The following is a 25,484-nucleotide window of genomic DNA, read 5'->3' as shown; positions in this document are numbered from 1 at the left end:
GACAGTAAGTCCAGCAAATCATGAGGCAGCCAGCTGAAGAAATACACTGTGCTGTTAATAAATCTTTAGGTTCAGCACTATCTCTGGTTTGTATCTAGTGTATTGCTGAGCATACTGGATCAACAGTTATCAGTAATCAGTGATCTTTATTAGCTATTAATTTTTTATTAATTGTCAGCATAATATCCTTGAAGTTCACTTACTGTACTGCCAGAGGGTAAAACATTACATGTTAGTGTATATATATATATATGAAGATTTACTAAAAAAAAATAAATCACAAAAGATTAAAGTAAAACACAGCTTAAAGTATACAAAAGCATATTACATCTTTTCAGTTGCTGAAGATGTAAAGTTTTCCAGGCAAAATATTTTTGCTTAATACAATCTGATTTTTGATTAAGCATTGCACTTCCTTTCAGAAATCACACTTTTCCAGTCAAATCCATTGCATTTCATTATGTCTTCTAACTTTTTCTAGTTGCAGTGTTAAAAATAATCTTTAATCACAAGAAATATGTGCTTTTGACTATCGTATGGCAGCCACAAATGTAAAAAAGATGGTGAAAAAGGTAAATGCAGATGGAGGGTAATGGTCTCCCTAATGATTGGCGTAAATTATCAAGGGAAACAGAGATGCTGTTTCAACTAAGAATCCAAAACTCCTTTTCACACATCATACAAGTGTGCAAAACAATTATTCTACAGAAAATGCCACAAAGTATTACCGCAAACGTACCTTTTTAAGGATGATGGATTAGAGGCATGTAGATTGTGACAGCACACAAAATGGCAGCTACGGCGTAATACTCAGTAAATGAAACGTTATCAAGTTTCTCAAGAGCAAAAGCAGTTGGCTGCATGTAGAAGAAGGGACCTAGCCTCCCCAGGCTGAATAACCGCAAGGAACAAGCGAAAAACACCACAGCATTTCAGATTAAGGAAGTGAGTAGTGGCGGGAGGCCCTGACACACAGGAAGTAACTGCTTACATCTAGTGTTTTACATTTTCACAGTCACTGGTGCACAAAGGCTTTTCCCGCTTCTATTTATTGGGTCTTACAAAAATATGAAAAAATTAAAAGCGTAGGAAGAAGGAGAATATCAAAATCTTAGTCAGTTTTATTTATGGCATAGTAGGTTTGCAGAATACCCATCCTCCCGAATGGCAATTAAAAAGATCTGGCATTTTTTCCCTTTGTTGTAAGGGCAGTGTCATATGGTCTGACTTCTTTAGAGGGGGATTACATGTGGAAGGCTGAGGATGATTCGGAGACACGTAACAGTTGACTCAATTACATCTATGCCAATCAGGGCATACTTCGGCATTTCTCACTTAACATGGTTACTCTACAGCGCTGAAAAACAGGTCAGTGTGCTGTCTCTGCTGCTAGCTCTGGAAACTGTGCATTAAGCCAAGCTAGCTGAGCCTCTACCTTTCTTCTCTTCTCTTTATTCACTGACCTCCTTTTGCAAATCATCTGTGATCACCGCACAATGCATTTACTTGATGGAGTTGAACGTTTCCAGCAAGGAAAGGATGTAATATTCTCCAACACTTACTAATTAACTTTGATTTATAGTAGTATGAGAAAAACTGCCTATTTCTGCCTCCAAGGACCATTCTCAGTTTTTTCAAATGCATAATTTCCTCATCTCACCTGGGAGTATTTTTTAACAACTTCAGGCAGAAGCCAGTGGAAAGCAAGACAACTTAAGAAGATCACTTAATTTACCATAAAAACATTAAGCAATGTGGATGCCAAACCTGTGTAAAGAAGATAAACCCAGAACTTACCAGATGAAGAGTAGAAAAGCCAGGGGTACTCAAGCTTCGTTGACAGAACTGCGCAAAGCCTGGTTGGAGAGTAAATTGCTTTCTTATTTCTGCAGATGAGTGCCTTTAATTAAGCAAAGAAAAATCCTTATAATAACAGTTAGAATCGTAGAATCCTAGAATCGTTAAGGTTGGAAAAGACCCTTAAGATCATCAAGTCCAACCGTTAACCTAGCTCTGCCAAGTCCACCACTAAACCATGTCCCTAAGCACCACATCTACCCGTCTTTTAAATACCTCCTCCATTATCCCCACACAAATTCCAAATGCCAGACTTTAGCTAATTTAGTCTCCTGTACCTGTATTTAGAAATGTATTTTGATGATGTTGTAGACCCCTGTTCTTTTGTAGTTGATGCAAACCTCAAAAAACATTTGCAGTCCTATATGATTAAGATTCTGACACTGTTCCAACAGATTTCTATCATTATATTGCAGTCCTCACAACTGGGAAAGGCTATGCAAGGAAGAATAACCTTGCCCTTGAGCGAAGTGTGACTGCAACCTGCACAGCAATATTTGCAGACTCATTTCTGCAAAGCAAAGATATGGGATAATAGAGCAGAGAAAGAAAAATGAACATCACAGAGGCAAATATTTTAATGAACTAGTGATTGACCAAGGGATAAAAACAAGACAGGACCAGTCTGAACAGTGTAAGCCCAGACTTATGTTAATAATGCAGTCTGCTGTGAAAAGCACAAGACAAACCAAAGCATGAACTTAAAAATCAGCCTGTACAGTATCAGCTGAACATTGAGGAAAAGACTTCTTAAGTGCTAATTAACTGATTTCAGCGGGAGCAGAAAGAAGCCAGTACTGAATTTTTTAGAAATCCCAGAGTGATAGTAAAGTTGCATGTACCCAATCTGAAAATTCGGTAATCAGAGTAGCTTGGTCATTTTTCATGGAAACAAATCAATTAATATTTAATATGATTTAAGAATAATCAGCCATGAAATGGTAACAAAACATCTACAATATATTTCACCATGAACGTTCAGGACAAGATTTTTAAAAGACCAACATGCACTTGAGCGGATTCCAAGTAAAAAAAAAACTTGCAGCCCAGCAGGGCAGCCAACTGGGAGACAGGAAAATACAGAGGTTAAGAAGAGTATGAGACTCTCTTCCAACTCCAGCAAGCATTAATAGGTATCCTAGAATTACCAGATGCCATGGGACAGTTTCCCTGTTTGGTCTGCACCTTCTCTCCTCTGTGGCCTCTTGATTTCTACGACTACTATATCTATTCAGTGACACTTAATCTCATACTACCGCTTTTCCTAAGAAGTGTGACAAACACCTAAACTCCACTCAGTGCCATTCTGCTTGTATTAAGAGACAGGCATTTCACAGAAGGTATTAAAGGTATTAGAGGTATTAGGCCTGATTTCTGAAGTAAAAGATGCATAAATAAGAGTAGCTGCTCGTAGGTCAAAAGGCCACACCAGATGTGAGTGGGACATATTGCTCCAATCTGAAGGCAACGGCAATTGCAGACAGAGCAAAGCCGGAGTTATAGAGAAAGAAAAGAGATCCATTTGGAAGAGAAATTCCTACTCATCAGCGGTATTCCAAAAATTAGACAGGATGAAATGGAATTTTTTTAAAGGTTATTCAGTAATTATATAAGCAAGAAGCCTCATAGGAGTAAGGAAGTCTGTGCATTCCTTAGATTATTTTTGCCCTATTTTAAAAAGAAAAGCTGCTTGTATATCAAGTTTATTGTCACTTGTCTTCCCACTGCAAATAATCTCTGATCATGAATGCACGTAGCAAAGTATAACACAAAACTCAAATTAGTCAAAATTATTATTTTCCTTCAAACTGAGTCAGCTTCTACCCTATGCAGAAGTATCTGTTACTGATATAAATAATAGAGGTAGCAGCAGATGTTCGCTGAATCTATGTAAAAAACTGTGTTACAGTGTATGGCAGAAGTTGCTGCTGTAAACAATGATATAAGACATCTCTGAATTACACCAGATATGGGGTCATCAGACTCTTTGAAGAGGAAATGGTATGAATTTTCATCTACAAAAGAGGAAGCATGCATGTGGACGAAGGGCCAAATTTGCTCTCTGGTAAAAGCCTATGCAAGCCCAGCTAACCGAGAGGACACACGTTTCTCAAGAGCACCAACATTAGTTCCAGAGTCTCCCCAATATTCAAGGAGAGAACCTGCAAAATAAATCAGTCCAATGGAAGATGAATTCTGTAATCTATAAAGGTGAATTTCAAACAGTTTAAGAGTAGTTCAATTGATTGAGTTCATGCTTTTCATATCACTGAAGGAAGAAAGGGAGAAGAAATACAGTAAGAATACCAGAAGACAGCAAAGTTGGTGTGAATCAACTTAGAAATGATTGGCAGGCTCTACTAGGAACAGGTGAAGGAAAGATGCAGCTGCTAAAAGATGCTAAACCAAAAGCACAAGTTAGCTCCCCCAACATGGAGAAAAGGTGGGTGTTACAGTCAGAGATCAGCACAGAAAGTTTTGAAAACCTGAGAACCAAGGTGGAAACAGAGGTCCCTCTAGACCGCTCTTCGATAATGCCAGAATGGCTGTGGTCTGTGAGATGCCTGTTTTCTGATCAAACAGCTACCTCAGACACTGCCTGGGTACCCGCAGGAAAATGGTGGTCCACGTTAACCTAGTGCATGTGGTATCCCATCTTTTATGGAGGCTGCAGCCCATCTGTGTCGCGGCCATACTTTTACCCTCCCTGCCTGTACAGCACCCCTGTCTGATTCCGAGGAGAGCTTTACAGTCACCCTTAGCAGCAAGGACGGTCTAGCTATGCGCTAAAAAACAATAAGGAAAGAAGGCAAGTGATTAACGATGAACACAAAGCAGCCACTGAAAAATCTAAGCAAAAAGCACAACTAGATCTCTAGAAAGGACGGCTCAAATAATCACGAGCCAGTCAGCCAGTCTCTGACACTCAAAAAGGTGGTAGAGCAACTTACTGGACAATCAACTTGTAAGTGGCTGGAACATCAGGTCCCAAACTGTGGTCTTCAGTGGAAGCAAGAGGACCATGAAATCATACTTAACATTAAAATGTACATCACCTTAGTAATGCTTGTTTATTAATAGTCTGATGTATGGTGGGCAACTAGAAACTGTGGACTGTAGTAAGCTATAGTCCAAAAAGTTTGGCAATTATTGGTATATTATTGGCAATTATTAGGTAATGATGAACAGCTAATATGGATTTATCAAAGGGCAGTCACGTAAAACCAATCTAATACTTTTCTGTGGTAGTTTAACTGGCTTCAGTACGGCTCTTGATAGTGTCCGTCATGACATTCCTACAAGCAAAATAAAGAGATAGTGGCTAGCTGTTTCCAAAACTGGTTAAAAAAAACATATTCAAGGTGTAGTCATCAATAGTTCAAGAGAAGATTGTGAAGAGTTTCAAAAAACGTACTACTGTAAGTGAGAAGCAAGTTAATTTTTTCTCAGTCTAGTTCCAGTCCATATTTTGTTTTACAACACTGATGATGGTACAGGTAACATAGTAATAAAATTAGTGGATCACATCAGACTGGAAGGAGTTGTGAGTGCTCTGAAAGGCAGGACTAGCACTCGAAATGATCCTGCATTTTAGAAACAGTCTAAAATCAGCAGTTAGATTAAATAAAAATAAATGTAAACTCATAAACTTAGGAAGAAAAAAAAATCAAATGCAGAAATACAAAAAGGGAAATGAACTGTCTGAAGAAATAGCCATGCCCCAGAAAAGGCTCTGAGAGAGTATACTGGGACACTTACTAACAAAGTACCATAAGTGAGGAAAAAGAGAAGTTATTTCTGTTTATGTAAGCCAATGAGACAGTGCTTAGGCTGATGTACACACGTAGAACACCACTGAGTAAGATGAAATCAAATTTAAAAGGTTTCAAAAGAGAGCAGTCAGAATGCTAAAAATTTTGGGAAGGATGACCCATGAGGAAAGACTGAAAAAAACAGATGTTTTACAAAAGAGCTGACTGAGGGGAGACGGCAGTTGTCCTCGACTATGTAAAAGGTAGCAATCTGTAAAGAAAACAGTGAGGATTTCATGTCCATAAAGGGAAGAAGAAGAAGTAATCTGCTTAAATTGAAGCAAGAAAGATTCAATAAGCTATTAGGAAAAATGTTCCCACTGCAACGGCACACTGGGAGTGGCCTTCTGGTGATGCCACAGTGCCAAGAGCACACTGGTGATGTACATCATGTCTCTGAACTACCTGGAGAACAGCATCTGGGAAACTGCAAGCCTTTCAGAGACCAGCAATGGGACTCAGCAGTGTTAATAGCTCTACAGACCTCTCATATTGGTACCTGTCCCTTTGTTTAGGACAAAGAGGAAACACTAGCTGAAAAGAAAAGGGTGTAGATTTGGGGGTGTTTTTTTCCACAAAAGTCACTGCTGAATTCACAGTTAGTCAGCATTCACATGGCATGTTGCAAGACAGTAGAACCTGTGGAAAGATGGGAGATGATGGCAGCCTAAGGCTCTTCTGGACTTTTTAGATCCTTGGCTGCTCCATGGTGTTGGTGCAAAATAACGTCAATTGGAATTCATTGCTCCACCCTGTGCTGCCTTGGCCCTACCTGAACGATGATACTCCTTTGGTGTAAATCTTGAAAAAGCTGGAACTCACCAGACTTCCTGATCCACCCAGATGGGACTGGAGGGTAGCAAAAAAAAACCCAACCAAACAAAAAACAAACGACAAAAACTGGTGCTGCTTAATCAGAATTTCACCAGTGTCTGTCCCACTGATAGATGCAATCCTCCAGCAATTCTGAATTGCTAAGAAAATGTTGAGACATAGTCTGTATTTCACAAATACTCTCCAATGCAAAGTGTACAGTTTGCATAATATATTAAAACAACAGTGTAACTGAAGTAACAGACTACACCTGGGGGTTCTTAAAAGTAAATTTAACTTGTAGGTCAAATCCTGGGACGTTTCTCAGGGCAGAGCTCGTTGCAGGATTGGGAACTTGGAGATCTGGCTTATTGGTTGGGCCTAGATGAGGTATGAGGAAAGGAAGATAAAATAGCCATTTATTTTCTCTCTCTAACATATGTTAGATCTGTGGCTGAACACTGCTGGGTTCTATAATTAAAATTATATGAATGCTCATAATGCATAAAGCTGGTTCTGTAGTTTCACTGTCAGTTCTGCTCAACAATATAGTTCTTTGAAATATGTAGTTTAAAAGCAGGCACAATGGGTGTCTTGCTAGTAAGCAGATAATACGAAAACTTAAACACAGAACAGCAATTTAGAGATAAAAGAAAACAGAAAGAGAACAGCTTTAAAGATCATCTGTTAACTGGAAATCAGAAACTTCGTAAGAAAAAAACTGATTTTAAAAGTATGCTTCACATGCTTACTGGATCAAGTTATCCAAAGTTACCTACTATTAGAAGTTACCTACTATTAGAAGTTACCTACTAGATGAAGGCAGGAAAAGTAATCCTTAACACTCTTACAACCCCTTCCAGCAGACTCTGAGGAACAGTGAGTTGTCTTCTGCAAGAGCTGCATACACAATTAGACATCACGGAAAGATGAAAAAATGAAAGAAAAAGAGACTATAAGAAATAACCCCAAGGATGGAGAAACATTTACATTTAAATGAATACAGATGGCGGAATCATAAAGTAAAATAGTGAAAACTTTTGCTTAACAGGTAAAATATTCAGTCTTGGCTACCCTGAGGAGTAATCCCTTTTACCTGACACTGACATAGAAAATTCTCAACTAGCTTTTGTTCTTTTTCTGAGCCTAACGTGAAACTTCTTCACTAGTTGCAACTAAAAACAAGCAACAGAAAACTCTGGAAGAGAAAAAGGTAATGACTACCTACCCCTCTCCTCCACTCCCACACACAAACACACACAAAGTTTCGGGCAACAATCCAGATCTTTAACTAGCAAACATGGGAATCTTGCTTAGAAGCCTTTTCTTACTGCCAGTGGAACTGCCTGTTTTTCTTCTAAGTTTGTAATTAGTCCTTAAGGCACCAGAGCTCTGCTTTGTTAGTCACTGTTTGCAGCAGTGGTCGATCTGAACTAGCTGCTATTTCCTTGACGGCTCAGGTAGGCTATACACCCTCTGGCACATCGCTGCTTTGGGGTCTACCACATTAAGACTCTGTATCAGCTAAGGCAATAAAGCTCCTATTTGAGATGGCTGACATTTAACCACAGTCTTCTAAAAGGAGGTGGTGCAGGAACACAGAAAGAAGTCTATGAGAGGAAATCATTGACTTCATTATGCCAGCAGCTTGTTACAAAGTAAAACGGGCAAGAGGTCAATTTTTATTTTTGTCCCAGGTCATGTATGCCATTCGTTCAGTGAAGATTTTTAACTGCTGCTCAGTTTTGCTGTTTCTCCCTCAGGAAGAGACATAAGCACACATAAAAATTAATTTTCTAATCCTGGTGGTGGAGGAAAAGGACAACCATACTTTCAAGCCAGGCAAAGAAACAAAGCTTAGGATTTGGCCCTGATGAACCATGCTTTTATGTGCTTTTTAATCACTGTGCTCTACAGATAGTATGGAAAAGCTATGATATAATATTTGAGAAGACATTGCGCATGCAGTGTTGACTGGCTGGCTCTTGCAATGAAAGTGGTTTTAGGTGTAATGTTTCATATGATAGTTTAGTGGTACCTCCTGGAAAGCAGAGACTATAAATCCATCTTATCTATCATCCTATTATAGGCTTAAACTGATCATGATAGTTTATATATGCAATACAAAGTTTCTAATGAATATTTCACATGATGCTAATTAATGATGCTAACAGAAGATAAATTTGTGTGAAAACAACAGAATTCTTTTGTTGTCCCTGTTAGCTTAAAATCTGTCAGCATACAGCCATAGATACACAAATCTTTCATACTGAAGGGATTAATCTCAATTTATCTAAGGATAATTTTCTGTGGTTGGGTCAGAGCACTCTCTGCTTCAAGTACTAAAGCTCACATTGGTGCCTCATTAAATGTTCATTTCAACTGAGATGCCTGAAGAAAAGCTTTCTTTCAGAAAAGCTTTCTAATGAATGTGCCCCTGAAGTCTCCAGAAGACTCTACAGGTCTATATTCCAGGGTAAAACTTTGTAGTTAGGGCCCACCTCTTTTTTTTTTTCCCCTGGCCTGTTCCTTGCTAAATTGTTTAAATGTCTTCCCAAATCTTACATCCTCTACAAAAACAACGATAAGGGCAATTTCAAAAGCATTAGTGATCATACATGCCATCTTCCTTTTATACTGTGACTTGAAATGTAATAGAACAATACCGGTTCGTGCTTTTAGATTTTTGTTTTGTCTGCACTATCGTACCAGTTCACAACAGGCTGATTATGAAATAAATGCAAGGATTTATCTTCCAGCTCACATGTATTATCTGAGCTTCACAAGGACTTCACTAAGAAAATGCTACCATAATGCTGATAATTTTGTAAAACCCGCACCAAGTTTAATAGTTTATGTGCTTTATTTTCACTTTCTTCCTAATAAACAATTATTAATAATAAGTGAAAAAAAGTCAGACATTAAGAATAATAATAAAGACCATATAAATGTTATTCTAGGGAATTTCTTCTTTTTGCTCCTACAGAGTTGTTTTTATTTTTATCAAGGTCACAACTGGTATTTTTATCAACAAGGAAAAAAGTGTGTATTTTGTCTCTTTCGTGACTGACAACTTCAAAGAAATTCACAATATATTCACTGATGGGTCTTTAATACTGTGAGTAGTTCAAAAGCCAGGGGAGGAGACAATGCAAATGGCACAGAACTGGAAAAGTCATTTGTGTTAATATTTTGGCCCTTCGTTTCCTAAGAACACAGATTTGTGGAGCTTCAGTGTGACCCTTGTGACAGGAAAATCATGAGTTGGGTTTTTTCCAGTTACTTCTTAGAATAATATTTTTTCTTTAGAGCTGTAAGTTTAACTAGAAAAAGTAGGATTTTTTATTAGGGCAGTATACCTGAAAAAAACTGGCCCAATTTCAAGTACATGAAGAGGTCCTGCCATTTATGGGATAGGGAATTTTGATTCAACTTCAGTGGGAGCCAGAGCAGTAGCTAAGACACACTTGAAAGCTGGATCTTCCACTCACACTTTTAAAAATAAGAATCTCCACAGAATTTCACATATGTTTACAACTATGTTGATAAAAAGAATATATTTTTGTATCTGCTAGCTATCGCTACAGGTACAAATGCCATAGAAATTATATTACACACCCTCACAAACATATTTGGATGATGCAAGACATTTTACATCATAAGTTACAAACTGAATTTCACTTTGCAATTCACCTGGAAAATGTCAAGCTTGGGGAAAGGTTAAATTTTACTCTAACAATATTCTAAACATGAGGTTTTGTTATTATAATGATTGTAAAGCTCAGATCGTGTGACAACTGAAATAAAATATACTCTTACCTAATCCAGTTTGCTTGACTTTAGGGGAAAATGCTAATACCGAGTCCAGGTGTGCTGTCTCCTTTATGAAGCGTCTCCAGATCATTATTACTGAAGCCTAAGAAACTGTGTGATTCATCATGTGCCGTATTATTCTACAAATGTTACGAGGGAAAATATTGTGGACTTTTTATATGAACTTGGCTCAAAAGCTGATCTAGGCCTGGACCTATTTTTCTGTAACTGCATTCATGATGGTAAGCATTTTGTGTAAGTATGTTATCAGGTAAGCACTTTTCACAGGCTATCCTTTTTCCTACTGCTACAAACAACAGTACAGTCTGGTGTGTGTTTTTCAAATCAAATTTAAAAAAAAAAAATCGAGTCAGAATAGAAAAAAGGACAACTATGCTGAACTATGCTCATGAACTGTAATTTTCAATGACCATAAAACCTAAAAGTGGTAGAGGGTATAAAATACAACATTAAATATTTCTAACTTGCTGGTTTTTACTTCATGTCTGAAAACGAAAACTGTTTGGAAAGATAAATAAGGCATGCTCATAAACGAGACCTCATGGACATAAAGACGTTTCTCATTTGTAACTAAATTTTTCTTGGGTAAGCTTAGGATTTCCTGTACTTATAAAAAAAGAACCTCATCATAAATTGCAGCCTAGACTTTACAATGCATATAGATGTCTGAAGTCTAAGAGGGACATAAGATCTTAAAAAAGGATTTTAACATGCAGCTTATCTGCTCAGAGCCTAAAGTCCGTTTCCTGCTCACCAGCCACCTTCCAGGGACAAAGCAAAACCCTCAGTACTCTAATCATGTAGCAGGGATTATTATGTCTGATTCCAGTGATTGCATAGATATGTAAACACAGTATAATACCAGCCTTCAACAACTGCAGTAGAAAATAGATGGTTATATTTTAAACACTATTTGAGTACGCAGTCAAATGAAAAGACTAGCTTCCTGCTAACAACAGCTGTCAATAACATCTGTCTCAACAGTAAACAATATTCTGCTTGCATGACCAACTGTTCTCTAAAGGCTTTGTTTCTATAGCTGCCTACTTGCCGATAAAGAGCACACTTGTATTATGGAGCCTATCTTTCCTGCACTTGTAATTTTTCATAGAGATTTGGCTGGATGGGCCTGTGTTTGCCATCAACACCCTACTTAAGTGGCTGCTATCACCTTGATTGTATAGCAGGCAGACCACTCCAGAAAAGGTAATCATAAAGTTCGGGGTAAACAATACAAACCCAAAGTAAATCACTGTGAATAACCAAAGGCATGAGTATCCTCTGGAAAGTAGTTAAGAGGGCATTTTCTTACTCTTTCTTTTCTGCTTCCTAAAAGTTAGATGTATTTTACGCACGAAATGTTGTAATCTTTCACAAAGTGTACTGGAGGAAAGGTCTGTGCATTTAGTCTTTGTGACGGACAATAGGATGTCAAATCTAGTAAGCGTGTCCTAAATAATCTTGTCTTTGAAAAATGAGCAGATACTTACAGTAATCTATATTAGCACTATGAATTAATACCCTATGACATAGTCTTGATATATAATATTGCTTTCTTCCTCAGCTTACTCCTGTAACTGATTTACAATTGACCTCTGCTAGAGGAGGAAGCAATGTTCACACAGTTCCCCATCAGAATTAGAAACATCTTAAGGACACACATACAGTTTTGCACAGACAAACATGGCTTTGCACATTGTTTGCCTTTCTTTTTATTAATTTTGTACTTGTATAAAACATGACAGACTTGTAATCTTAAGCCTAGTCCATAATAAATATTATAGCAGTGTTCCTCCTTTCATGCAGTTGCCTCTCTTAGGACCTCCAGCTACATTCTAGCCCATATGGTCTACAGCACACCTTACTCCCAGATATAAATCAACAGGCTGTGTGGATGCAGACAGGCTTTGACATAGTTGGACTTCAATGTAACAGTTATCAATGCCAGAATGTGAGATGCAAATCAGCTGATACTGGATTGAATTATACATAGGGACCAACCAAACTGTATACTGCTTAAATTTGTCATTTGCTCAAGTGTGGTTGTAAAACATGTTTAGAAGTGCTACACTGACATAGATTTAGTCTAATTTGCCTGCTCACTGGCAACACCCTAGCAAAGGCAAATGAATTATCTTTAGAGCTGATGAAAAGATAACCTCACAGGCATTAGGAAGTTCCCTCAATTATCTTTAGAGCTGTTTACAATAGATAGAATCCATCCCTAGCCTGCTTTAATATTCTTGACTTTGTGGTAGATTTAGAAGGTCGTTATTCCTGCAGGTTATATCTCTCCCCTGGAGTGGAGGAGTATCTGTAAAAATGTCCCAAAAGAAGAGAGGCAGGTTAATGTACCTAAGGAAACAGCCATCCGAGGCATTTAACAGCTGTTTAGTCGTTCACATGCAGTGAGCAGTCGTAACTGTTACAACAGGGATGAAACCATGGTCTCAAATCCTCCTTATCCTTTTTGCTCACTTAGATTGCCTTGAATCCAAACAGTGGTGGGATGGGAGGTAAAGCATCTATGTGCAGAGGCTGCAGTGGGGACTAGCCTTTTGGAGTAGTGTATGAAGGAGCAGAGGTCCCTGTCTTCTCTCCCTCCTCTGCACCTGCTTTAGAACCATGTACAATCTATTTCTTATGCCGAATGCAAATCCAGAAGACACCAAGACAACGATGCCATAAAAAGCTAGGAGAAATCAGCTTGCAGTAAGTCAAGAAGACAGGAGTGACTTTTTCTGGGAAGAAGTAACACTTAGGAGATTGGGTCCTTCACATGTCTAAAGGAAACATGTCTAAAGCTGGTGAAGTATGAGCTGGATGAGCAGACAATGAGTTGGACTGAAAACTGGCTCAATTGCAAGGCCCAGAGGGTGGTGATCAGTGGCATGAAGTCTAGTTGGAGGCCATTAACTAGCAGTATACCCCAGGGTTCAATACTGGGTCCAATCCTGTTTAACATCTTCATTAATGGTCTGGATGATGGGGCAGAGTGTACTTCAGCAAGTTTGCTGATAACACACGGAACTGGGAGGAGTGGCTGATGCACGAGAGCATCATGCTGCCCTTCAGAGAGACCTCAACGGGCTGGAGAAATGGGTTAACATGGAACCTGATGAAGCTCAACAAGTGCAAAGCCCTGCACCTGGAATATTCCCATGCACCAATATATTCTGGGCGCCACCCAGCTGGAAAGCAGCTTTGCAGAAAAGGACCCAGAGGTCCTAGAGGACCGTGACCACACTGGTCCTGGGAGACCGTGACTTCATCCAAGTTGAACATGAGCCAGCAATGTGTCCTGGTGGCAGAGAAGGCTAATGTTATCCTGGGGTGCGCTAGGCAGAGTATTGCCAGCAGGTTGAAGGAGATGATCCTTCCCCTCTGCTCAGCACTGCTGAGATATGCCTGGGTTCTGCATCCAAGCCTGGGCTCCACAGTACAAGAAAGACATGGACATCTTGGAGAAAGATCAGCCAAAGGCAACAAAGGTGATGTAAGGACTGAAGCATCACTCCTGTGAGGAAAGGCTGAGAGAGCTGGGACCATTCAGGCTGGAGAAGGGAAGGCTCGGGGGAATCTTATCAATGTATACAAATATCTGAAAGGAGAGCTAGGCTCTTTTCCGTGGTGCCCAGTGACAGGACCACAGGCAATGGGCACAAGATGAAACACAGAAGGTTCCACCTGAAACACTTTTTTACTACGAGGGTGACTGAGCCCTGGCACAGGTTGCCCAGAGAGGCTGTGAAGTCTGCCTCCTGGGAGGTCTTCAAAAGCCATCTGGATGTGGTGCTGGGCAGCCAGCTCTAAGTGGCCCTGCTTGAGCAGAGGGGTTGGACAAGATGACCTCCAGAGGTCCCTTCCAACCTCAACCATTCTGTGATTCTGTGAAAGAAACGAACAGATACTTTGGGCAGTTCATATTCTATCCCTGTAAACCAGAAATGGGAGGTACACGCTCTGGCAATTGGGAAAAAACTCATGTTGAACTCCGCTGAAAAACTGGAAAAAATTGAATGTAAAAGTTAATGAAAGGTGAAAGAAGTGTAATGATATTCCTGAAAGACAACCACCCCACTATTTCCTATAGCCAAATTAAAATTCTCTCAAACAAAACCAGTATGCAGGAACAAGACTAGTCATCCTTACCTCAGTGCCCGCTAAGATCATGGAACAGATTCTCCTGGAAGTTCTGTTGAAGCATACGGAGTACAGGGAGGTGAGTAAAGACAGCCAACATGACTTCTCCCAGGGCCAATCGTGCCTGACTAATCTAGTGGCCTTCTACAATGGAGTGACTGCATCAGTGGACAAGGGATGAGCAACTGATGTTATCTTCCCGGACTTCTGTATGGTCTCCTACAACCTTCTTACCTCTAAATTGGAGAGACATGGATTTGATGGATGGGCTGTTAGTTGGATAAGGATCTATCTGGATGGCCGCATCTGAAGAGTTACAGTGAATAATGTCCAAATGGAAACCAGTAACAAGTGGTGTTCCTCAAGGGCAAGTATAGGGATGTATCTATTTAATATCTTCATTAATGACATAGATGGTGGGACTGAGTGCACCCTCAGCAAGTTTGCAGACAACATCAAGCTGAGTGGTGCAGTTGATTCACTTGAGGGAAGGGATGCCATCCAGAGGCACCCTGACAGGCTTGAGGGGTGGGCCCATGTGAACCTCATGAAGTTCAACAAGGCGAAGTGCAAGGTCCTGCAGTACAGACTGGGGGATGAATGGATTGAGAGCAGCCCTCCAGGGAAGGGCTTGGGGATATTGGTGGATGAAAAATTGGACATGAGCCAGCAATGTGCACTTGCAGCCCAGAAAGCCAACTGTATCCTGGGCTGCATCAAAAGAAGCGTGGCCAGCAGGTTGAGGGAGGTGACTCTGCCCCTCTGCTCTGCTCTGGTGGGACCCCACCTGCAGTACTGCGTCCAGCTCTGGGGTCCTCAGCACAGGAAGGACATGGACCTGTTGGAGTGGGTCCAGAGGAGGGCCACAAAAATGATCAGAGAGCTGGAGCACCTCTCCTATGAGGACAGGCTGAGAGAGCTGGGGTTGTTCAGCCTGGAGAAGAGCAGGGTGCAGGGAGAATTCTTGCGGCCTTTCAACACTTAAAGGGGGGTTATAAGACAGAGAGAGACTTTTTAGTACGGCCTGTAGCAACAGGACAAGGGGTAATGGTTTTAAACAAAAAGAGGGTAGATTCAGACTAGATATAAAGAAGAATTTTTTTACAATGATGGTGGTGAAACACTGCAACAGGTTGCCCAGAGAAGTTGTGGATGCCCCGTGATTGGAAGTCTTCAAGGTCAGGTTGCACGGGGCTCTGAGCACCCTGATCTAGTGACAGGTGTCTCTCCCCACGGCAGGGGGGTTGGACTGCGTGATCTTTGAAGGTCCCTTCCAACCCAAACCTTTCTATGGTTCTAAGATACAAACCTGATCTTTATAGTCCCTGCACATGCAACTCCAAGTAGTTTGCTCCAAAGGATTAAAAAAATTCAGTTTCTCATTTGTTTTTATGGAAGTCTAAGAAAACTGGCCATTTACTATAAACTGTTACTAACAGATTGTTATACATAACATATGAAACTTATATACACCCTATTTTTTTATCTTTAATCTGTTATCAGTGTTTAATATTCTCTGTACCAAAGACAAAACCACTACTATTTCACACATGTAGTATGTAAGAAGTAGTGTTTTCCCATAGTAATTACAAACTGGAATTTTTTAAACTCTCTTAAAAGCCATAGTGCGCTGTATATTTATGATACGGATTTTAGATTTGATTGTTTGAAAAAACAGTCTCGAATATAAACCTGCAAAGGCTTATTAACTTGAGTTATCTTCCCTTAGGTAGATTCCCAGGGTGCAACGCATTAGAGTAGAGCAGGATTCAACCCATTCACCAAGTGTGCTCTCCTTTGTGACTCTCTTTCTTGAATTAGGTTGACTCAGTAAAAACGAACACAGGATTTTTAATACTACCACTGTCCTGACATTACATATTATAAGGCTATGGCTCAATGGTCATACTTGATAAGAAGGATATATCTACAAGCAGCTTTTAAACGTTGATAAAGTATGAATGTGCATTTTAGGTGTGCAGCAAACACATGGCAAATGCCTTTGTTATTAGCAGACTGGTACTTTTATGAACATTTTTATGACATATTACTTTAAGTAAGAAACTGACTATGAGAATTTACCATACCTTTTTTAAAAATGCACTAGATCTTTACATTTACTACATAAATCTATTGTACACACAAAGGACTGAGGTTCTCCCTGCAGCTTATTTAATATATTTAAAGTTTAAAAAGAAAAATTAATTAAAATAAATAGCTTTGCCTATACAATGGAGTCTGGACAATGCTCTTAAGTAATTAGCATTTTATTATATCCATATAACAAGGATTTTATTGAAATTCAATGAAAAGACGCTGGCCTCAGCCCCATAAAGGCGTTGCACTAGAAACCTGCTATCAGAGTACATAGGAAATAGCTTGTTCTGCCACTGAAACCATTTTGCACTGTACCTGACCCCTCTGCAACAGCCTCTGCCATTTAGGGTAATTTCTTGTGAACCTTCAGGACCGAGACTTTGTACAATATAAGACTTAAGCTGACCTTTTCATTTCAGGCAGAAATAATTTAAATGTATTGTCATCATTAATGTAAAGTAGAATTCATGGTATAATTTGAGAAATAAGTAGAGGTTTGACTTCTATCACAGGCTTTTAAAAATTTTAAATCTTTAGCTAAATGTTTGCTCTAATATTGGTAGTTGTTTGTTTTTTCAAATATAAATCTATGCATGTAAACTCATCCTTAAGTACACTTCTTAAAACTAGTACAGGAAAAGAAAATTTTGTTTGGCAACTGGAAATTTCAGGGACAAGGAAATGAAATTATAGAAGTAAATGCTAAAAACTTGTGTTATAACACTTGTAAAATGCAGACATTGGTTGTCTATAGAGACAGTTGACGAGTATGTTTATTGGGAGTGTTTCTAATTGCATGTCACATGAGTGAAAGTTAAGTGATATGTTAGGGAGCCATATTGCTGCTCTTGGTAGTTTTCTGTTTTGTAATTTATGTATTGAAATGTTTTGATTGTATAGCACTGGTGCCCAGTGTGCCTAAAGCACAGTTTTGTTCACTTGAAGTCAAAACAAATAACTACTACTGCAAGATCTATGTGGAAGATAAAATAGTAAACTACACTAGCTAAATAAAAGTAATAAAAATAGAAAATCTCTTCCGTGAATGCTGTGTTTATCCTAACATACTGCTGAGACAAAGTGATAAAAATTCAGCTTTTATGGTCTCTCAAATGTACACTGCTCAGCTGGTACATGTTAGAGCCCACACTTTTAGCAATGATGAGCTGTTTTTTCTCAGCAGTTTACAAAATTATTTTTCAGCTTTCTTGGTTTCTGGGTATAAATACTGTGACTGGAAAGTAGACACATTTACAACATGCAATCCAGATACCTTCTAGTTATTATCCAGGACTCAACAAGGATGATCTACTTTTTCATGTCCCATGCTGGCTTCCAACCACCACAGGCACCTAACACTCTCAGAGAGCGCCAGAAAGGTGTCTTAGTGTTGCACATTAATGAGAGTTTTCTGTCCCTTCCTTTGTCCAATGCAGGAGGCCGTTGGGAAAGACAGTTACAACTTACTTTTAAGTGATACTTTAGGCTTCATTTCAAAGAACGTATAAAGCTGGACAGAAATTTAATTTCTCTCGTAATTTAAAAAAAAAAAAATAAATTTGCAGGTGATGTTTTCTGAGGTCCTGCTCAGTTTTCAGCAACTTAGCTCTGGGTAATACACACGTAAGTAGCAGGAATGCTGCCTGACATGAGGGACACTAAAGGCTTGCTCCTTCACTTCTACATATGAGATGAACATCATTATACATAAAAGTTATCCCGTTAAAACAGAAGGAACTGCTCACGTACATGCATTAAAAACACATGTGCAAGTCTTTGCAGGATTAAAAAAGGCAGGAAGCAACAGGTTGGGGCAACAGACACCAGATGGGTGGAAGGAAGAATAAGGTGAAAGGAAGACATGGTTACGTGGGCAGGTTGCATACGCAACTTGCAAGTCTGGAGGCATGTGAATGCCCGATTTAAAAGTTTGACCTTGTTTTGAACAAATGCGATGCTTGTCATGTAACAGCTGTTCCTGAAGCATCTGCAGCTCCCGTGCTCATGATCGATAACTCACAGTAACTTTAAATCATGACGAGACTGCTAACACAACATTTTGGATTATGTTATTGCTATTTTTTTACAGAACAGTGTTTAGCACAGTTCATAAGGTGGTCAGATATCCATCATGCTTCACCAAACACACCAGGGTACAGCTCACGTAACTAGCAGGGAGGTGGCTGGTGTCATTGGACTGAGGAACCAGTACAGAGCCTAAAATGCTGCCAGTCCTCATAAAAACAGTACACAGCTTAGCCAAGTCACCGGCAAGAGAAAGAGCGAGAAAGAGAAGAGCTTGCATGCCAATTTGTAGTGAACGGAGAGTAATTATACAGGCCATGTAATAACTCCTGCAAATGATGCCTTGCCAGTAACATCCAACTTTCACTAAGAGTTGCATTTTGAAGAAGTAAGCAAGCTCAGGAACTCTGAAGAAAGAGGAACGGAAGTTTATAGCTGTAAATTAGCCTTTTGTGTACAGGCAAGAAAGCTAACACACTGACCTATTATTCCTCTCATTTTGAAAATTCCTTTAAAAAACCCAAACCACCACATTAAAAATGCTTCCTATGAAGATATGTTGCTCTGCTGTCAGCAGAACAAACTGCACTTGGGTCATGTAAAAATGACCTGCTCCTTTTGAAGAAAGGCAAACATGATGTTCTTCTAGAAAATATATGTTTTTTCTACCACACTGTGTAAAAGAGAATATTCTTACTTGCAAAATAAACATGCAAATTGTTAAATCGGAATCATATTCAGATCACGATGAATAACATATTTGAACATTTAATTTGCTAAAAAAAATACTGAATAGCTCACTATTGAATCAAAAGAAAAAGAAATTACAAAAAAATATAACAATGGTTTAATTTCACAACGGTTCTTACTAGCAAAACCTTTGTGAGACTTTGTGAAATTAAGCCAGATTAACTGTTATGATTCCACTACTTTGTAAGGCTTTAGTCATACAGATGAACAGTGACCATCACCACAGCTGGGAAAAGCTGCCAGAAGGCTGACCCTAAAAATAGGAAGAAAGAAAATAACCCAAACCCTCTAAATATCAGCCAGTTACGCTCTTTATTCAAGCAAGTCTCCAAATGATCAGGAATCGTGGCAGGATCCTGTAGTGAACTGCTCATCTGATGGCTTCTCAATATCACGTCTCACTCTTGTGCATATTCCATGATAAATTTAAAATGAATTCCCAAAGGATTCAGAAAGGTACACTGATGCGTATTCTGCCATGGGAAAGGCACATCACAGCAGAGCTAATTTTATCCTCTGCGACTGCAAACCCCATGTCTTCCAATAAATTGCTGAGGAGGTGGAGTTTCTCGGCATACTTTTCTCTCTGGCACGGAGACTTATCCTCAGTTTGTATTACCATTATGCTATTTGTTCTTTTTTGTGTCAGCAAACTCAGTTACCTTGCACTTACATCAACACCCTGGAAACACAGTTTTTGGCTCAGATGACAAGACTCTTGAAAACCTAACAATATGTAAATAATTGTCTTGGTTTCTTACTGCCACCACAGAGCACAGACCAGCTGAGAGTCAGCACTTCCCTCGGAAAAGACACCACAGTCTAGTAGACAGCAACCTCAGTCGCAAGAGTACGGTGTTCCAACAGCTGAACTCTTAATTTACTTGGTTTAGGGAAGGAAGGGGGGAGGTAGTTTTATTTTCAATCATCAGGATTTTTTCTTTTCACAGATGAAAGGGCGAAAAGAAAAACAAAAATCCCAGGGATGTGTGCCCTTGAAGCACTGATGCCCCACATCTGCCCCTCGTGTCCCAGGGGCGCTAACTGCGGCACCAGGTCCCTTCGCCGCTCGGTGCGGAGGAGGAACCCCAGCCCCGCCAGCGAGCAGCCCCTCCGGCCGGCTCGGGGCTTGCCCGGACAGGACAGACGGGGACCAAACCCCGGGGGTGCCACCGGACGTTCCCTCCCTGCCAGGGGACAGGGACCCGCCGCCGCCTTCGCCGGCGGAGGCTTCGTCCGAGCAAGGCGAGTCGCAGAAGGGCAGCCCGGCGCTGCACCTCCCCGGGGCCAGGCGCGGGCCGGCGGGGCCCGCCGAGGGCGGCCGCTTGCCGGCGGCGGGAGCAGCGGGGCGGAGGAGGGAGGGCGGCCCGCCCGAGGGCCGGCGGCGGCGGGTCAGCCCGGCTGCCGGGAGCTGGCGGGTGGCTCCACGCCCCGGGGGTCTCCAGGGAGGAGCCGTCCCGCCCCCCGCGCCCGCAGCCCGGCCGGCTGCCTCGGCCGGCGCTGGGGCTCAGCCCGGCGAGGAACGGCTGCGAGGTGCGAGGGAAGCCCCTTACCTGTTGATTTTCAGGGCGAACGCCCTCCTGTCTGCGGCGGGCAGAGTCGCCATGCGGAAGGGCGGCCGCGGCTGGCGGCTGCCGACGAGGACCGACGCCGGCTGTACGCACGAAGGGCGGCTTTATTTTATTTATTTTTTTTTTAATTGCGTGCTGCGGGCTAAAAACCCGACGGTCTTCTGACAGCTCTGGGTGGCGACTTCCGCATTTCACCTTCCTCACCGAAATCGTCCGGAGTGGGAGGGATCTGCCCCGGTGCACAGCTGGCTTCTCCCCCCGCCGCCGCCCGCCCCGCCACCCCGGGCCCGCCGCGCCGCTCCCCGGTGGCTCCCGCGGGCTGCCCGCCGCGGCCGCAGCGCTCCCGGGCGCTGGGAGGGGACGGGAATTTCACCTCCCTCTTTAACGCAGGCGGCACCCGAACCGCCCGTGGGTGCTCGGCGGGAGGCGGCGGGGAAGGCAGGCGCTTGGCCAAGGGCGATGGGGGGGGAGGCACCTTGCGCCCGTCAGGGCGCGGCGCGGCGGAATCCCTGCGCACCCCGGCCCGCTGCTTGTGGAAGCCGCGGGGCCAGCGCTGCTCTGCGGGGCGGGCGAGGGGGCAGCGGCCACTGCTGGCCACCGCCGGGCGCCAGCGCGGCCTCCCCCGGGCAGAGGGAAGAGCCGGGGTCCTTCCCCGGCCCCGCTGGCGCAGGGACGGAGCTGTTGGGGCGGGTGGAGGCAGAGGGGTGTAGGGGGTGAAGAGATGCCTGCTCGTCACCTGGGATGATATTTCGCCAACGCACACGTGAACCCAGGATGTTATGTTCCTCTTATCCCTAAACTGCGTGAGGAAAACTCGCACGTACCAACACCGGACACCAGCTCGCCTTGGCACAAAGCCGGCCCCGCTGCTGTTCTCTTCACCTGCACTTGTAGCTCGACTTTTTTAAAAGGCCATTTTTAGTAAGTATCTTGTCATTGTGTTACAAAGTGGTGTTTCCTGACTGGTATTTTTCTCTCAGCCTTGGTGCAGACTTCATTGATTCTGCAGATTAAACAGAACTCGGGCTTCATTTGAAAGGGGAAACAGAAGCCAAACATGGTTCCTACAGGTGAATTCTGGGATAGCAGAGGCAGTTCAGTCTCAGATTGTGCTATTTTTATTAAATCCATGCCTTGGTGGCAACAACATTAGGACTCACCCATTGAAAGGCAGTCATAGCTTCTCTCTCCATTCCCAGTGAGCTGCAGGGTACCTAGAGGAAAATAGTGTGATTCGAGGCAAGGAATGGAAGACTGTCAAACAGCGAAGGCCTAAAATTGTGCTAGCAATGATTACCTCTTACTCTGCAGGATTCACCATTCTCTAGAGCACTCTTAAGTATGGCTGGTCTCAAATATGAATGTTAAGCCCTATGGTCTCTGAAGAGCACTGGCTATGTGCCATTAGGGAAGTGCAGATGGCTGAAGAGGTGAAAGATTTAACAAAAAACAGAAGTAAATAGAAAGAGTTGAAAATGGAAAGAAATATGGATATGTTTGGGGGGAAAAAACCCACGAGGATTTACAGCAGAATAAGACCTCAGATACGAGTCTGAAAACCTCAGAAAAAAAAATAATAAAATCTACTATTAATACAATGGTATTGACTAACAAACATTTGCTTTGGGAAGAATAAATTAGACACTTTATTGCATGGAACTTACCCACCACACCCATCCTTTCTTTATGCTGCCAGGATAAAGCTAAGGCCACTTACCTACACGTAATTTGAACTTAAATATCACCTAGTTACAAATCACTGATACGTAGCTACAATCTGGCATGTGTGTTGGTGACAAGAAAACTCTGGAGTGTCAGAGATACTGGCCGTGGCAAGACACTGCTCCACAGCAGCTTTCCTCTAGCCTGCACTTGGCGTGTCTGTTGAAAGATGGTTGCTGCCTTCACAACTCTCTTCAGTGCACAGACTGGCTGCAGTTTTAGTAGATGTGTTACTGCTCTACAAGAAACTCAAAGCGTGCAGCCTGCCTTCTGTCAACAGTGGAAAGAAACAAGAAAAATGTAACCTTTTTTCAGTTTTAGTAGACCCATGTAATTTAAATGGACACATCCATTTTGAGAGCCTAATCTGAGACACACAAAGTTTAATTTTTTTCCTGGATCAATGGTATGCATTTCTTACCTACTCTACTTGGAGTTCAGGGCCTCAGCACCGTTGAAAGCTATGCATCCAAAATCCAGGTGAAATGCTTATTTTAACATCTTGGCCTTTCTAGTATACCTACTCTCTTTGCTCTTACAGGAAATTGGTGGAGAGAGGAGCTGCTTCTCTCCTATTTGCTTTTCAGAATTTTAGCTTAGAGATTAATATAAACCATGCTCTCTTTAAAATGCCATGAAATAACCATGAAATAAACACCAGTTTGTCAGTTTTCTATGCTGTCTAGACCAGGGCAGAATGGGCAAGGAACACTTCTTATGTACTCCTTCCACATGTCGAGATCTGTTCCACCTCATTCTGTCTCCTGTATAGAAGGGAAGTGTGGTGCTTGAGGACATGGTTTAGTGGTGACTTGGCAGTGCTAGGTTAACGGTTGGACTCGATGATCTTAAGGGTCTTTTCCAACCTTAACGATGCTGTGATTCTAAATAGGAGGAAAAAACATTATGCAGTTCTCCACTAGTACAGTAGGTCCTTCCTATCACATGAAATTGTTTTCTGGTAGCTTAACTGTGCATATAACCTGTCACTAGAAGAGCTGCTCATCCACAGTAGGAAGTCAGGTCTTTTCTCTTTCTCCAAATACTGCTTTTGAAAACCATAGCCATCCTTTTCATTTGTTTAATTTCAAAAGCTTCCATGAAGTGCTATGCCTCTGTTTCTAGCAACTTACAAGCTAAGGAGGAGAAAAGTAAGCAATGAAAAAAAGGCAGGTAGCTCCATTAACCATTCTGTACATTGTCTGGTTGCAGAGATGGTAAGACAACAATTTTGGTATTAGATAGGTTTCAAACCCATCTTTCTGTTCACGGCAGGTCCCACGAAAGGAATTGGACATTCTTCCTTTACGGAAGTCTGTGGTTAGTTGGGTTTAGGGTGTTGGTTTTTGTTTGTTTGTTTAAGAGAGGAAGATGTTTCTTCTTCTGGCTGTATCTCCAGAACTACTAACTACTCAGGAAGAAACCACTACCTCATTTTTTATTGAAGCTATGACAAAGAGTCCAGGCTTCATCTCAACAGCTCATGTGGCGTGAAGTAGGACCTTCCTTGATTGCCAAATCTGGCCACACAGCTCGAGCTAGCAGCAATGCAGATAACATCTCAACTTGCACAAATATACCCACTTATGAATGATACAACTATTTATTTTACAGTTGCGTACATTCTTGGTAAGCATGGACAAAAGGATTACTCAAAAATATTTTGTCACATGCAGGAAAAAATGCCCGAGGAGACACACAAAAGTAAGGTTTCCAAAACTGCTAGTATATTCAGCCTGTACCCACCAAACACTTAGATCATTGTAAGTTTTCATCTTTTTGGATGAACTGAATTATCAGCAGCCTACTTCAGCATTTGAGCGTCAAAACTCATCAAATATTCCTTTTCATCTATTATGTCAGCAATTCCATTGCCTTTTTGGGGGAAAAAAGAAAAAAGAAAAAAAAAAAGGAAAAAAAAGAAGGAATTTTATCAGAAAGTTCACATGGTTTTAACTCACTGGTGTACTACCAGATGAGATGCTGGTAAATTGATTTTTTTAAACTATCTTATCCAATTAAGTATTGTCAACAGTACTGCTCCAGCTTACTGTTAAACACTATTGTTTGAATTCCTGCAACAAGCAAACCTGCTATACACAAGGTCATGGGGTCTAATCACGCCTTTAGAACGAGAAGTAGAACATGATCTTTCCAGTCAGGAGATGAAAAAAATGGGATCAAACCAGGTGCCAGTGAAGTCAGCACGGAATTGAAAGTGAAGAAAACAATGCAACTCAGAACAGACCATGGTTTTCCAAACCTAGCTTGCTTGGATGGCAGCAGCTGCTGGTGGATCTTGTACACGATACAGTAGAAAGCATGCTTACAGTCCCCATTTCCTCACCCCCATCCTCCTGTCACACACACGTGCATCCCAAACGGTGGTCCGAGTCATCGCTGCATCACTTCAGCCCTAGAATAAGTGATAAAGCCGCGCTTCCCTCTCGTTCCACTTGGGCTTCAAATGCTCTCACCGTGCGTTGGTCTTCCTCCTGCAACCTGACCTGGAGGTGGCGGGCCCACGGTCGGTTGCTGTGCCCGGGCAGGCTGAGGAGCAGCAGGCCCAGCCCCGCCACGTGCTTCGGGGCAGAACGGCTGCGGCTGCCTGTTGTTTTGAAGCGGTGCGCAAGCTGGGGTTGGGGAAACGCTGCAAGAGACAATAATTGGCACGTCTATACGCCATCTACCAGTTGTTAGGTTTTTTTCTGTTAAGACACACATTTCCTAACATCTTTTTTCTTAAAAGAGTAAATCAGCAGCCACTTCTTCACCATCAGTGGTATCCCTCCAAAGAATATTGCCTGATAGAGTATTACGGCATCGTGCCCATCATTAAACACAACTTCGTGGTCCGGGA

The 25,484-nt window shown here is 41.6% G+C and overlaps 1 protein-coding gene across 5 annotated transcripts in view; it reads right to left on the bottom strand.

Moving 5' to 3' along the window:
* The window catches only part of DOCK8 (dedicator of cytokinesis 8), a 102,313-nt gene that overhangs the window by 73,007 nt on the left and 3,822 nt on the right, over window positions 1-25,484 (bottom strand). For 2 of the 5 annotated variants that reach the window (XM_082337052.1, XM_082337053.1), the window contains 3 exons: window positions 25,102-25,274; window positions 22,063-22,116; window positions 1,798-1,900 (listed from right to left, as the gene is read on the bottom strand). Coding sequence is in view for 1 of the 5 variants with exons in the window: in XM_082337051.1 (XP_082193177.1) it covers window positions 1,798-1,900; window positions 20,885-20,937 (156 nt within the window). In the remaining 4 variants the exon portion in view is untranslated. Of the gene's footprint in view, window positions 1-739; window positions 869-1,797; window positions 1,901-20,884; window positions 21,123-22,062; window positions 22,117-25,101; window positions 25,275-25,484 lie in introns of those variants that run through there. The other 3 variants (XM_082337051.1, XM_082337054.1, XM_082337055.1) reach the window with 3 other exon arrangements.

Source organism: Platalea leucorodia (genome assembly GCF_965183815.1).
Source record: "Platalea leucorodia genome assembly, chromosome: Z".
Classification (NCBI taxonomy): Eukaryota; Metazoa; Chordata; class Aves; order Pelecaniformes; family Threskiornithidae; genus Platalea; species Platalea leucorodia.
The sequence above is the reverse complement of the archived record's forward strand: the minus strand, read 5'-3'. Positions and strand labels throughout refer to the sequence as shown.